This window comes from Oncorhynchus gorbuscha, unplaced genomic scaffold, assembly GCF_021184085.1.
Source record: "Oncorhynchus gorbuscha isolate QuinsamMale2020 ecotype Even-year unplaced genomic scaffold, OgorEven_v1.0 Un_scaffold_2289, whole genome shotgun sequence".
NCBI lineage: Eukaryota > Metazoa > Chordata > Actinopteri > Salmoniformes > Salmonidae > Oncorhynchus > Oncorhynchus gorbuscha.
In genome coordinates this window covers 44725-58749 of record NW_025746842.1, presented here as the reverse complement: position 1 = coordinate 58749, position 14025 = coordinate 44725, and the positions used below count along the sequence as shown (strand labels likewise).

Here is a 14025-nt window from a genome sequence, read left to right as displayed (position 1 = left end):
ATGTGCAAAAAACACATTTCCAATTTACACATGCGTATAATTCGTACTTGTACATATATGAAAGCACCCACCAAATTATAAGTGTATTATTATTGTTATTATTGTTATTATTATTGTTATTTGGATTGTTGTTGTTGTTATTATTATTATTATGATTATTATTATGATTATTATTACAGACATCACAGGCTACAGAGTGACATGCACCCCGACCAATGGGCAGCGAGGAAACTCCCTGGAGGAGTTAGTCCAGCCGGTCCAGAACCAGTTAATCCTGGAGAACCTGAGTCCAGGAGTGGAGTACAACGTCTCTGTCTACACTGTCAAGGACAACCTGGAGAGTGTCCCTGTGTCCACCACTGTCACCCAAGGTAGGACTCAGATCAGTGGACCTGAGCATGGGCTGAGGTTGAGCTGTGCTGTGTTGAAGGGTTAGACTGATTCTGGATCAGGTAGTGTCTGTTTGCTGTGGAGCTGGTGGTTCTGTTGCTCCGACAGATAGAAAGACACACAAAGATATAAACACACACACAGATTCAACACAAACACAGACACAGATTAAACACAAACACACACACAGATTCAACACAAACACAGACACAGATTAAACACAAACACACACACAGATTAAACACAAACACACACACACACAGATTCAACACAAACACAGACACAGATTAAACACAAACACACACACACACAGATTCAACACAAACATAGACACAGATTAAACACAAACACACACACACACAGATTCAACACAAACACAGACACAGATTAAACACAAACACACACACACACAGATTCAACACAAACACAAACACACACACACACACAGATTCAACACAAACATAGACACAGATTAAACACAAACACAAACACAGATTCAACAGACACAGATTAAACACAAACACACACACACACACACACAGACACAGATTAAACACAAACATACACACATTCAATGGTTTTGTCTTCGCTATTGGTTGATTTTAAGGGGAGTGTTTGAATGTGTGTGTGTGTGTGTTCACTATGGTGTGTTGCACAAGTGTGTGTGTGTGTGTGTGTGTGTGTGTGTGTGTGTGTGTGTGTGTGTGTGTGTGTGTGTGTGTGTGTGTGTGTGTGTGTGTGTGTGTGTGTGTGTGTGTGTGTGTGTGTGTGTGTGTGTGTGTGTGTGTGTGTGTGTGCTTATTGGATAGCTTTCCTTCTCAATCCGTGGCCTGGAAAGGTTGAAGCACGATTGGATACTTCTGCCACCCCTTCTTATATTCACCGTTCCCAACTCCGATTTATTCCCACGTCACACTCCGGTACACGTTCCATAAAAGTGGTATACCTGGACAGGCCCAGCTTCCCCTAAACCTCCCAGTCTGGCTTCTCTCTGAAGTACAGAATCTCCCTGCCAGCAAAACACACTGTCACGGCTGATCACGCTGAAAGCACTTTTCACTGAAGGATAATTCCTAAAATCACTCTTAATTTCAGTACAAATCCCCAGTTGTTCATTCTGCATTACCATTGCAGTACATGTTTGTCTTTTGTCCGTTGTGATGCCTCAATTGCACACTGTCCGGCTAACATGGTCATTGGCTGAACTGTAATTATGTTCCATGGCTGTTTGTTTGTAAGATATGCATGGAGAAGGTAGAGCTCTTAATTCATTGAGGATATCATGTGAATATGCCGGTTGAAAAACCATTTCTCTGAAAACCCATGAGCATCCTTTCCTGTCATTGATCTAGTCAACGTAATTAATGGGTCTGATAATCTAACTGTTACCAGCATGGCTACTGTTGTTCTGCTACAGGGTGTTGTGCTGTCTGTCCCACTGTATGGCTATGCATCACCAGGAACATTCATTCATCTGCTTTGATTCTGTCTGTCTGCTATGGTTTCTGTGTCTGTATGTCTTATTCTGCCTGCGCCTCGCTCTGCACTCAAACCTCTCAGACGTGCCCAAGCTAAACGACCTGGACTTTGTCGACGTCACCGACACCACTGTGGGCCTGCGCTGGACCGCCCTGGTAAACGTTAGCGCCATCACCAGTTACCGGGTAACGGTTATGGCGTCGGGCGAGAGTTTGCCCATCATCATGGATACGGTGGACTCGTCGACGGGCCATTATACGGTGCGCGGGCTGGAGCCCGGTGTGGATTATGACATCAGTGTCACTACGATAACGGAGGAAGGGGAGAGCGAGCCGGCCACACGCAGAACGCAAACCCAGACTGGTGATTTGAACCTTCAACTTTACAAGGGGAGGTGGTCGTTAGACAGGGTGGGTGGGGGGCTATGAGAGAAGCTAAATACTGAATATACTGCCTCACAAACCTTACATACTCACCATGTTGTAGATATATTCTCTGATCATAGCAGTAATGTCATTGTTGATTGCGTCCAGGTTTTTATTTCATACCTGTCATGCTCTCTAGTGTGTCCTCTCTTGTCTGGTTGACTTGTCCCATCTGGACATGCCACAGAAGGCCTGGAGGTAACTGTGAGGAGCTCCCTCTCCTTGGCATGCTCTTATATTACTTCTCATTGTAAATACCTGTTGGTTATGCTTTACTTTACAGTCAGCTATATATTACATGGTCAGATGGTAATAACCTGGTCATTACGTGGTCAGATGGTAATAACCTGGTCATTACGTGGTCAGATGGTAATAACCTGGTCATTACGTGGTCAGATGGTAATAACCTGGTCATTACGTGGTCAGATGGTAATAACCTGGTCATTACGTGGTCAGATGGTAATAACCTGGTCATTACGTGGTCAGATGGTAATAACCTGGTCATTACGTGGTCAGATGGTAATAACCTGGTCATTACGTGGTCAGATGGTAATAACCTGGTCATTACGTGGTCAGATGGTAATAACCTGGTCATTACGTGGTCAGATGGTAATAACCTGGTCATTACGTGGTCAGATGGTAATAACCTGGTCATTACGTGGTCAGATGGTAATAACCTGGTCATTACGTGGTCAGATGGTAATAACCTGGTCATTACGTGGTCAGATGGTAATAACCTGGTCATTACGTGGTCAGATGGTAATAACCTGGTCATTACGTGGTCAGATGGTAATAACCTGGTCATTGCGTGGTCAGATGGTAATAACCTGGTCATTGCGTGGTCAGATGGTAATAACCTGGTCATTGCGTGGTCAGATGGTAATAACCTGGTCATTGCGTGGTCAGATGGTAATAACCTGGTCATTGCGTGGTCAGATGGTAATAACCTGGTCATTGCGTGGTCAGATGGTAATAACCTGGTCATTGCGTGGTCAGATGGTAATAACCTGGTCATTGCGTGGTCAGATGGTAATAACCTGGTCATTGCGTGGTCAGATGGTAATAACCTGGTCATTGCGTGGTCAGATGGTAATAACCTGGTCATTGCGTGGTCAGATGGTAATAACCTGGTCATTGCGTGGTCAGATGGTAATAACCTGGTCATTGCGTGGTCAGATGGTAATAACCTGGTCATTGCGTGGTCAGATGGTAATAACCTGGTCATTACGTGGTCAGATGGTAATAACCTGGTCATTACGTGGTCATTAATCATTATCAAATACTATAATTTTGGTCTTCTTGGGAATAGAAGCAATCAAGTTAAATTCGTTAAAGGTATCTATTGTTACCACATCATTTCCTAGTTAGTATCCTAATTATCTCCCCTCTCCCACCCCAGCCGTCCCCGCCCCCACCAACCTGAACTGGAGGGGTGGGCCCCGATCACATGAGGGTCAGCTGGACCGTCCCCAACGTCCCCACGCCCAGTGACATCACACGCTTTGTCATCCGCTTCCACCCCAGCAGCAACGACGACGATGTCAAGGAGCTCAACGTGGGCGGAGCCACCAACACCTTCCTGCTGCAGAGTGAGTGACATCATCATGACCTATGACCTACCCCTGAACTAATATAATAATATAATATATGCCATTTAGCAGACGCTTTTATCCAAAGCGACTTACAGTCATGTGTGCAGTATTATTACCGTTGTATGTATTGTGTCATACACCTCACTGGTTCATGCAGTGTGTTGTGGCGTCGGACTAACTATGAGGTAACTAACAAGTGTTTTCCTGTCCATCTCTCCTCCAGACCTGCTGCCCAACACAGAGTACAGGGTGAGCGTGGTGTGTGTTTACGAGGAGAGAGAAAGCGCACCAGTCACTGGCACTCAGAGAACAAGTGAGTATGGACAGACACAGGACAGTTTGTCAGGCTAAATGTCTTCAAAAGAGAGATAAATGCACATGTATTTTTGCACAAATAGTAAATAATATGTATGCCTACAGGATGTAGTCAGTGATATGTATGCCTACAGGATGTAGTCAGTGATATGTATGCCTACAGGATGTAGTCAGTGATATGTATGCCTACAGGATGTAGTCAGTGATATGTATGCCTACAGGATGTAGTAAGTGATATGTATGCCTACAGGATGTGTAGTAAGTGATATGTATGCCTACAGGATGTGATATGTATGCCTACAGGATGTAGTAAGGATGTAGTAAGTGATGTGTAAGCATACAGGATGTAGTAAGTGATATGTATGCCTACAGGATGTAGTAAGTGATATGTATGCCTACAGGATGTAGTAAGTGATATGTATGCCTACAGGATGTAGTAAGTGATATGTATGCCTACAGGATGTAGTAAGTGATGTGTATGCCTACAGGATGTAGTAAGTGATGTGTATGCCTACAGGATGTAGTAAGTGATATGTATGCCTACAGGATGTAGTAAGTGATATGTATGCCTACAGGATGTAGTAAGTGATATGTATGCCTACAGGATGTAGTAAGTGATGTGTAAGTGGATGTAGTAGTATATGTATGCCTACAGGATGTAGTAAGTGATATGTATGCCTACAGGATGTAGTAAGTGATATGTATGCCTACAGGATGTAGTAAGTGATATGTATGCCTACAGGATGTAGTAAGTGATATGTATGCCTACAGGATGTAGTAAGTGATATGTATGCCTACAGGATGTAGTAAGTGATATGTATGCCTACAGCGTGTGTATCATGTAGATCATGGCTGTGTGTCTCTCTTCTCCTCCGTAGCCCTGGACTCTCCCACTGGCCTGGACTTTGCTGACGTCCTGACCAACTCCTTCACCATCCACTGGCTGGCCCCCAGCGCCGTGATCACCGGCTACCGTATCCATTACCAGATGACCAGCGGAGGCAGGGCCAAGGACGAGAGACTGCCCCCGACCAGGAGCCACTTCACCCTGACTGGCCTGGCTCCCGAGACAGAGTACAGTGTTGAGGTCTACGCTGTCAGCGGGAACCAGGAGAGTCTGCCTCTCACTGGCACTCAGGCTACTAGTGAGTAGTATTGACTGGTTTCATTTTTTAATTAACCTTTATTTAACTAGGCAAGTCAGTTAAGAAAAAAAATCTTATTTACAATGACGGCCTACCCCGGCCAAACCCAAAACCAGACGATGCTGAGTCAGTTGTGCGCCGCCCTATCGGACTCCCAATCACAGCCGGTTGTGATACAGCCTCATGTCTCTGTCTTTATCTGTTATCGTTCTATGCTTTCAGTCTCTCTGTCTGTCTGTCTGTCTGTCGCTCGCTCGTCTGTCTGTCTTTCTCACTCTCTCTCTCTTACTCTCTCTCACTCTCTGTCGGTCTGTCTGTCTCTGTCTGTCTCTCTCTCTCTCTGTCTGTCTCTCACCCTCCCTTCTCTTTGTTCTTACTAATCTGTCGAGGCTTATTTCCTGATCTCCTCTCTCCACTAGTCTCTGACGCCCCCACCGACCTGGAAGTGACCTCAACCAGCCCCACCAGCATCACCATCCGCTGGGACGCCCCCTCCGTCACCGTGAGGTACTACAGAATCACCCACGGAGAGACAGGTGGAGAAAGCCCTGCTAAGGAGTTCACTGTCCCCGGCTCCCAGTCCGAGGCCACCATCTCTAACCTGAACCCAGGGACAGACTACACCATCACCGTCTACGCTGTGACAGGGAGAGGGGACAGCCCGGCCTCCAGCACACCCATCTACGTCAGTCACAAGACTGGTACGGGGCTGATGGTTGAATGCACCTTTATTACATCAACATGTTGGTCATTTAGCAGACACAATTATCCACAGAGACTTACAGGAGGAGTTTGGGTTAAGTGTCATGCTCATGTTAATTACAGGTGATCAACTACATGTTTATAGACATGTTCATGTCTGGGACAGGCTCTGATCTGGTGTCGCCATCTAGTGTCCATTATTACAATTTCAGATTTCATATGTATTTGGTTATCTGGAAATGATGCCTTGATCTACCAGTAGTGAGGAATGATCAGATGAAGAAAATAGTTTTAGATTCATGTGTAGATCATTTGTAATGTATCTTCCTCCCATACCACAAGCATTTCACTACACTCGCATTAACATCTGCTAACCATGTGTATGTGACAAATAAAATTTGATTTGATTTATCTCCCTCGTTCACTCTCTCCCTCCCTCTTCCTTTCTCCGTAGACGTGGAGGGCCCCACCAACATGGACGTGACTGATGTGAAGGACAACACCATCACAGTGCGCTGGTCCGCGGCCCAGGGCCCCATCAAGGGCTACAGGGTCACCAGCGTCCCCAAGAATGGACAGGGCCCCTCTTTCTCTGAGGTGGTGGCCCCTGGTAAGACCTGCCCCTGCTCTCTCCCCTGCCCTCTGCCCGTCTGTGATCATTTGTATGGCAGCCATTTTGTGACTGTGTTGTGAGACATTGATAAAAAGGAGCTTTAGCCTCTGTTGTTCTACAGCTATACTCCTGTGCTCAACCTCTCTCTGTCTCTGTCTCTCTTTCTCTTGCCGTGGATCTAGATCAGACCGAGATTACGTTTACTGGCTTGATGCCCACGGTGGAGTACGTTCTGAGTGTGACCGCTCTGGGAACCGATGGAGAACCTTCCACACCTCTGGTAGAGAACGCCATCACAGGTGCGTGTGTGTGTGTACATGCGTGTATGCATGCATTCGGATTGTAAAATAGTTTAAAACATTGATCTGCCATGATAACAAAGGAAATAAATGTTCAAATGTATGTTACTCTGATGTTCCTTTCTTTCTGGCCTTCATCCGCCCCCGCCCCCCCATTTCCTTGCAGCAATGGACCATCCCAAGGCCCTATCCTTCTCTGAGGTGGACTCCACCTCCCTGAGGATCACATGGGACAGTCCGGACGGCACGGTGACATCATACCGCGTGCTGTACTCCAGCCCTGAGGAGGGCGAGAGAGAGCTGCGCCCGGCGCCCAGAGGGACAGACGATACCGTGGTACTGAGGAATCTCCGCCCCGGCACAGAGTACACTGTTAAGGTCATCGCTCTGCACGGACGCACCCCCAGCACCCCACTGGTGGGCACACAGGCCACAGGTAGGAGATACCAGACACACACACATACAGACACACACACACACACACACACACACACACACACACACACACACACACACACACACACACACACACACACACACACACACACACACACACACACACACACACACACACACACACACACAAATACTTAATGTCCATCTCTGCCCCCAGCTATCCCTGCTCCCACCAATCTGGACATCTCTGAGGTTGGTGACACCTCCTTCATTGTCTCGTGGCGCTCCCCCAGCTCCGGGCTGTCTGGGTACCGTGTGGTTGTCAACCCCAAGAACAACAATGGACCCACCAAGGAGATGACCATCGCCCCAGACACCACGCGCGCCGTGGTCCCAGGACTCATGGTAAATAACAGACTACAGTATTCTGAATGTATGTCATAACTGTGTTCTAGATAAAGGTGTCTGTTAAACGGTCTAAATTCAGGTCATGTATTGTCACTGTATTTATGTGTCTGTCAACATGTGTTTCTTGTGTAGGTGGCCACTCTGTACACAGTGCACGTTTACGCCCTGAAGAACTCTGTGACCAGCCGACCCCTGGAGGGAGAGGTCACCACGCTGGACAGTAAGCAGCTTTCACAGAGTTTTAACTCGACTGGCCACTGGTTTACTCACTGTAAACTCACCCTCTCTTTCTCCCTCTCCCTTCCTCTCTCTCTCCCAGACATCAGTCCTCCTCGGCGTGTGCGTATCTCTGACGTGAAGGACTCGGCCATCACGCTGACCTGGCGTGCTAAGGTTGAGACCATCACCGGGTACCTTATCGAAGCTCAGCCCCTCGGCGGCAGCCGCCCCGCCATCAAGAAGACAATCCCCGGAGAGCAACGCACCTACACCATCACTGGTACTGTACAGTAGACTACATTACCCAGCTATCACCACTCTCATCTACAGTAGACTACATCACACAACTCACCACTCTCATCTATAAATGAACTACATTACCTATTATCGCCCCATCTACATTCAACTACATTATCCATCCTCACTTTCACCTAAACTATCGTAGTAATAGTAAACTACATAACCCATGTACAGTACAGAGTGGGCTCTTGACTGACTGACAGTGTGTTGTGTTTGATGTCCCTCAGGTCTGGAGCCAGGCACCTCCTACACTATCCACATCTACACCATCAACGGCGATGCACGCAGCGCCCCCTTCACCCTCACGGCCACCACAGCCAAACCAGCGGTGCATTCCCCCACCAACCTCCAGTTCACCTCCCTGACCCCCAACTCCATCTCCTTCAGCTGGGAACCCCCCGCCACGCGCATCACAGGATATTACATCACCTACGAGGAGGCAGGCAGGGCGCAGCCCCGTGAGCTTACCCCCCGCCCCCACGCTGGCCAGAACTACGCCACCATCTCTGGTAAACGTCAAACTCTGCTCTCTCTCAAGTTACCCTGCCCTCTTAAACTCCACCCCTTCCTCTTCACCCTCTGAAAGCTCAAGCCTCTCAACACGTCCAGTTTATGGAAAACACCTGAATCGACTCAAATCGATTTTGTTGATGTTGTTGGATGTTTTCAGGTTTGAGACCAGGTACCGAGTACATCATCAAGATCATCGCTCTTCAGAATGTCCAGAGAAGCACCCCATTGGTGGGAACGGCCAGGACTCGTGAGTACAGCACATACACACACTTTACTCATACGTCTACATACACACATGGCCCAAAACCAGATTTTTTTTGTACCTGAATGGTGATGTTACAAAGAAAGGTTTGGGAAGCCTGCATATGTGCTTAGCTGCAGTAGAATATTGTAAGAACAGCGTAGCAACTCATAGGCCGAGATGTTAGATTTGGTTTGTAGTCGTGCCAGCATCTGTTACAAACAGCTGTGTCTTTTAAAACAATAATACTGCTCACTCACTTTGAATACGTTTTGAATAAACAAGCGATTCAAAAGGTATTGACGGCAGTGGCAGGCTTTGGAGTAGATATTTGCCCAAACCACTGATACAGGGTCAGATATTTTCCCACTCCCCTTAATGGTTAAAACTAAAACGGGGGTAGGGTAATCTGATCTTAGATCTGTGCTTAGGGCTAACTTCTACTTCAAGTGCAGTGCTTTGCAGTACAGTAGTGGCTCTAGTATGCAGACTTACTGCCACCCCCTGCTGGCGGCGTCATGCTACTGCAGCTCCTCTAACTCCCTACTCCCTCCCTAACTCGCTTGCTTCCTAACCCCTCTCTCCCGGCCAGAACGTGAATCCCTGCTTACACTGCCACTCCCCAACCGCCCGGAGGCTACGACCACCTGGACGTGCCTGAAGAAAAGGAGAGCCGTGTCCCAACAGTAGTAGGTAACAACGGCCTAGACACCCTGGGGGGCCAGGGCCAGAACGTGGAGTACACTGAGTACAACAACCAGAACCCCCAGACACCCTATGGGAATGGCCAGACACCCTATGGGAACGGCCAGACACCCTATGGGAACGGCCAGACACCCCTGGTGTTTGTGCCCCTTCCGGACGCGGAGGGGCGCAGGGTGCCGGTGGTGAGCGTGAACGTGCCTGGTGGCTCTCCCTTTGGTTTTCCAGAGAAGGACACAGGAATCCCTCAGGAGGCCCAGACCCAGACCACCATCGCCTGGAAGCCTTACAAGCAGAGTTCAGAGTACCTGGTGTCCTGCAACCCACTGACACACGTCAACGAGAAGATGTTCCAGGTGAGAGGGCACGACACACATACACACACATATAAAGACACATCTAAGAGACACATTTATAATGACGGTCTACACCTCTCATTCCCATTCATCTCTCCCAATCTCTCTATCCTTCCATCTCTCTCTCTTTCCTTTTATCTCTCTCTCTCTTTCCTTTTATCTCTCTCTCTCTTTCCTTCCATCTCTTTCTCTGTCCCTCCTTTCCTCTCCTTCCCTCTCTCTCTCCATCTCCTCTCTCTCCCTCCATATCTCTCCCTCTCCTCTCTCTCCCTCCATATCTCTCCCTCTCCTCTCTCTCCCTCTCTCTCCTTACATCTCCTCTCTCTCCTCTCTCTCCTCTCTCCCTCTCTCTCCTCTCTCCCTCTCTCTCCCTCCATCTCTCTCCCTCTCTCCTTCCATCTCCTCTCTCCCTCCATCTCTCTCCCTCTCTCCTTCCATCTCCTCTCTCCCTCCCTCCATCTCTCTCCCTCTCTCTCCTTCCATCTCCTCTCTCCCTCCCTCCATCTCTCTCCCTCTCTCTCCTTCCATCTCTCTCTCTGTCCCTCCTTTCCTCTCCTTCCCTCTCTCTCTCCATCTCCTCTCTCTCCCTGCATATCTCTCCCTCTCCTCTCTCTCCCTCCATATCTCTCCCTCTCCTCTCTCTCCCTCTCTCTCCTTCCATCTCCTCTCTCTCTCCCTCTCTCCTTCCATCTCCTCTCTCCCTCCCTCCATCTCTCTCCCTCTCTCTCCTTCCATCTCCTCTCTCCCTCCCTCCATCTCTCTCCCTCTCTCTCCTTCCATCTCCTCTCTCCCTCCCTCCATCTCTCTCCCTCTCTCTCCTTCCATCTCCTCTCTCCCTCTCCATCTCCTTCCATCTCCTTCCATCTCCTCTCTCCCTCCATCCATCTCTCCCCTCTCTCTCCTTCCATCTCTCTCTCCCTCCCTCTCTCTCCTTCCATCTCTCTCCCCCTCTCCTTCCATCTTCTCTCTCTCTCTCTCTCTCCTTCCATCTCCTCTCTCTCCCTCCTGTCTCAGATGCGTCTGCCTGGTACCTCCACCAGTGCCACTCTGATCGGCCTGACCAGCGGAGCCTCCTACAACGTTATCGTAGAGGCCCTGAAGGGGGCACTCAAACACAAGATCCTGGAGGAGATTGTCACCGCCGGCAACACCCGTAAGGAACCAGCAGTGACTATGACAACTGATCTAGGATCAGTACTAACATTTAACCTATAGAATAGATGGTATGAGTGAATCCTGATGTTGTTTTGAGTCATGCTTTTCCACGGTCAGATAACATAGTTCAGAAAGTTCATAGATAGGCGTTTACTTACACAGCTTAGCCTGTGATTCTGTGGTGAAATGAACCCCCTCTCTTCCGCCTGTAGTGACAGAGGGTTCCACCGGCACAGATAAGGACTCGTGCTACGACACCTTCACAGCGACCTACCATGACGTTGGGACCGAGTGGGAGCGCATGTCTGAGACGGGCTTCAAGCTGTGGTGCAGGTGTCTGGGACTAGGCAGTGGACACTTCCGATGTGACTCCTCTAGTGAGTATTTAACTACCTCTTCAATGCAATTTAAGAAACTGTATTGATCCCTTGCCACCTGACTGGCTGGGTGTAATGGTTGCCATATTGGTTACACCAATCAGATCTAGGGGCTGGGAGACAGTGTCGGATGTTATGAAACAGGTCTGACCTTTTTTTGTTCTCTATATCTCCCCCCTCTCTCGCGCTCCCTGTCCATCAACAGAGTGGTGTCATGATGGAGGTAACAACTACCGTATCGGGGAGAAATGGGAGCGTCAGGAGGAGAAGGGCCCCATGATGAGCTGCACCTGCCTGGGCAACGGGAAGGGAGAGTTCAAGTGTGAACCACGTAAGTAGCACTTTAACATCAGTCACCTCCTGCACTTGTTTGGATATTAAAGGAAGAACACAGAACTTCTCTGGCAGCATGTCAGAATACAACACAATACAGTTCCAATGTCTGCCTGTGTGACCTCATCAATGTCTGCCTGTGTGACCTCATCAATGTCTGTCTGTGTGACCTCATCAATGTCTGTCTGTGTGACCTCATCAATGTCTGTCTGTGTGACCTCATCAATGTCTGTCTGTGTGACCTCATCAATGTCTGTCTGTGTGACCTCATCAATGTCTGTTTGTGTGACCTCATCAATGTCTGTCTGTGTGACCTCATCAATGTCTGTCTGTGTGACCTCATCAATGTCTGTCTGTGTGACCTCATCAATGTCTGCCTGTGTGACCTCATCAATGTCTGTCTGTGTGACTTCATCAATGTCTGTCTGTGTGACCTCATCAATGTCTGTCTGTGTGACCTCATCAATGTCTGCCTGTGTGACTTCATCAATGTCTGTCTGTGTGACTTCATCAATGTCTGCCTGTGTGACTTCATCAATGTCTGTCTGTGTGACTTCATCAATGTCTGTCTGTGTGACTTCATCAATGTCTGTCTGTGTGACTTCATCAATGTCTGTCTGTGAGGCTTCATCAATGTCTGCCTGTGTGACTTCATCAATGTCTGCCTGTGTGACCTCCTCCATGTCTGCCTGTGTGACCTCCTCCATGTCTGCCTGTGTGACCTCCTCCATGTCTGCCTGTGTGACCTCATCCATGTCTGCCTGTGTGACCTCATCCATGTCTGCCTGTGTGACCTCATCCATGTCTGCCTGTGTGTGTGATTCCCTCTCCTGCGTGTGTGTTTACAGATGAGTCCACCTGCTATGACGATGGGAAGATGTACCAGATTGGTAACCAGTGGCAGAAAGAATACCTGGGAGCCATCTGTACCTGCACCTGCTACGGAGGACAACAGGTCACTTTTACTGCTAATGGCTATGCTTGTCTTACCGACCTTAGTTGAATGCAACTTGGACAAGCACCTGCTGAATGACCAACGTGTGTAAATGTAATGCTTGTCCTCCTCTCAGGGCTGGCGTTGTGAGAACTGTCGTAGACCAGGTGCTGAGGTGGACTCTAGTCTGCTGCAGCCCGTCCGATACAGGGACCCCACCAACACACTACGCAAAGTGGTGAGTCATAGACTACGCTCTCAAAAGACAACTGAGAAAATGTGTTGGATTAGAACTTGAAATCCCCATGCTGAGGTTGGACCCATACTGACCTCTTGTCTGTCTGTCTCCTTCTGCAGAACATCCAGTGCCCCATCGAATGCCTTCGACCTGAACTACTGGCAGACGCACTGGCAGAAGGACACATCCCCCAGAATCCCCTGGAGTAAAAGATCAATCTCCTCTTCCTTACCCATGGTCTGTCAAGTCTCCTTGAAGAGGAGGTCGCCCTGTCCAGTTAGAGACAGACCTGAACTAACACATCGGTGCCTTACTGATCAGCTTAACCATATCTAAACACCTACATACTGTAGGTCCATGCCTTCCTAGTCTTAAGAGAACCCCCTACACACTGTAGGTCCATGCCTTCCTAGTCTTAAGAGAACCCCCTACACCCATGCCTTCCTAGTCTTAAGAGAACCCCCTGCACTGTAGGTCCATGCCTTCCTAGTCTTAAGAGAACCCCTGCACACTGTAGGTCCATGCCTTCCTAGTCTTAAGAGAACCCCTGCACACTGTAGGTCCATGCCTTCCTAGTCTTAAGAGAACCCCCTGCACACTGTAGGTCCATGCCTTCCTAGTCTTAAGAGAACCCCTGCACACTGTAGGTCCATGCCTTCCTAGTCTTAAGAGAACCCCCTACACACTGTAGGTCCATGCCTTCCTAGTCTTAAGAGAACCCCCTGCACACTGTAGGTCCATGCCTTCCTAGTCTTAAGAGAACCCCCTGCACACTGTAGGTCCATGCCTTCCTAGTCTTAAGAGAACCCCCTGCACACTGTAGGTCCATGCCTTCCTAGTCTTAAGAGAACCCCCTGCACACTGTAGGTCCATGCCTTCCTAGTCTTAAGAGA

General features: G+C 48.5%; 1 protein-coding gene across 1 annotated transcript in view; it reads left to right on the top strand.

Moving 5' to 3' along the window:
• The window catches only part of LOC124025561 (fibronectin-like), a 34385-nt gene extending 20825 nt beyond the window's left edge, over window positions 1-13560 (top strand). The window contains 22 exon segments of the mRNA XM_046338948.1: window positions 180-371; window positions 1951-2232; window positions 3694-3715; window positions 3717-3883; window positions 4110-4199; window positions 5080-5346; window positions 5766-6047; window positions 6503-6658; window positions 6844-6960; window positions 7127-7396; window positions 7574-7761; window positions 7897-7984; window positions 8084-8263; window positions 8511-8792; window positions 8954-9047; window positions 9630-10095; window positions 11110-11248; window positions 11463-11627; window positions 11833-11958; window positions 12809-12915; window positions 13031-13132; window positions 13252-13560. Of these exon segments, the coding sequence (XP_046194904.1) occupies window positions 180-371; window positions 1951-2232; window positions 3694-3715; window positions 3717-3883; window positions 4110-4199; window positions 5080-5346; window positions 5766-6047; window positions 6503-6658; window positions 6844-6960; window positions 7127-7396; window positions 7574-7761; window positions 7897-7984; window positions 8084-8263; window positions 8511-8792; window positions 8954-9047; window positions 9630-10095; window positions 11110-11248; window positions 11463-11627; window positions 11833-11958; window positions 12809-12915; window positions 13031-13132; window positions 13252-13341 (3872 nt within the window). The 3' untranslated portion in view covers window positions 13342-13560.
• The last annotated feature ends 465 nt before the right edge of the window (window positions 13561-14025 follow it).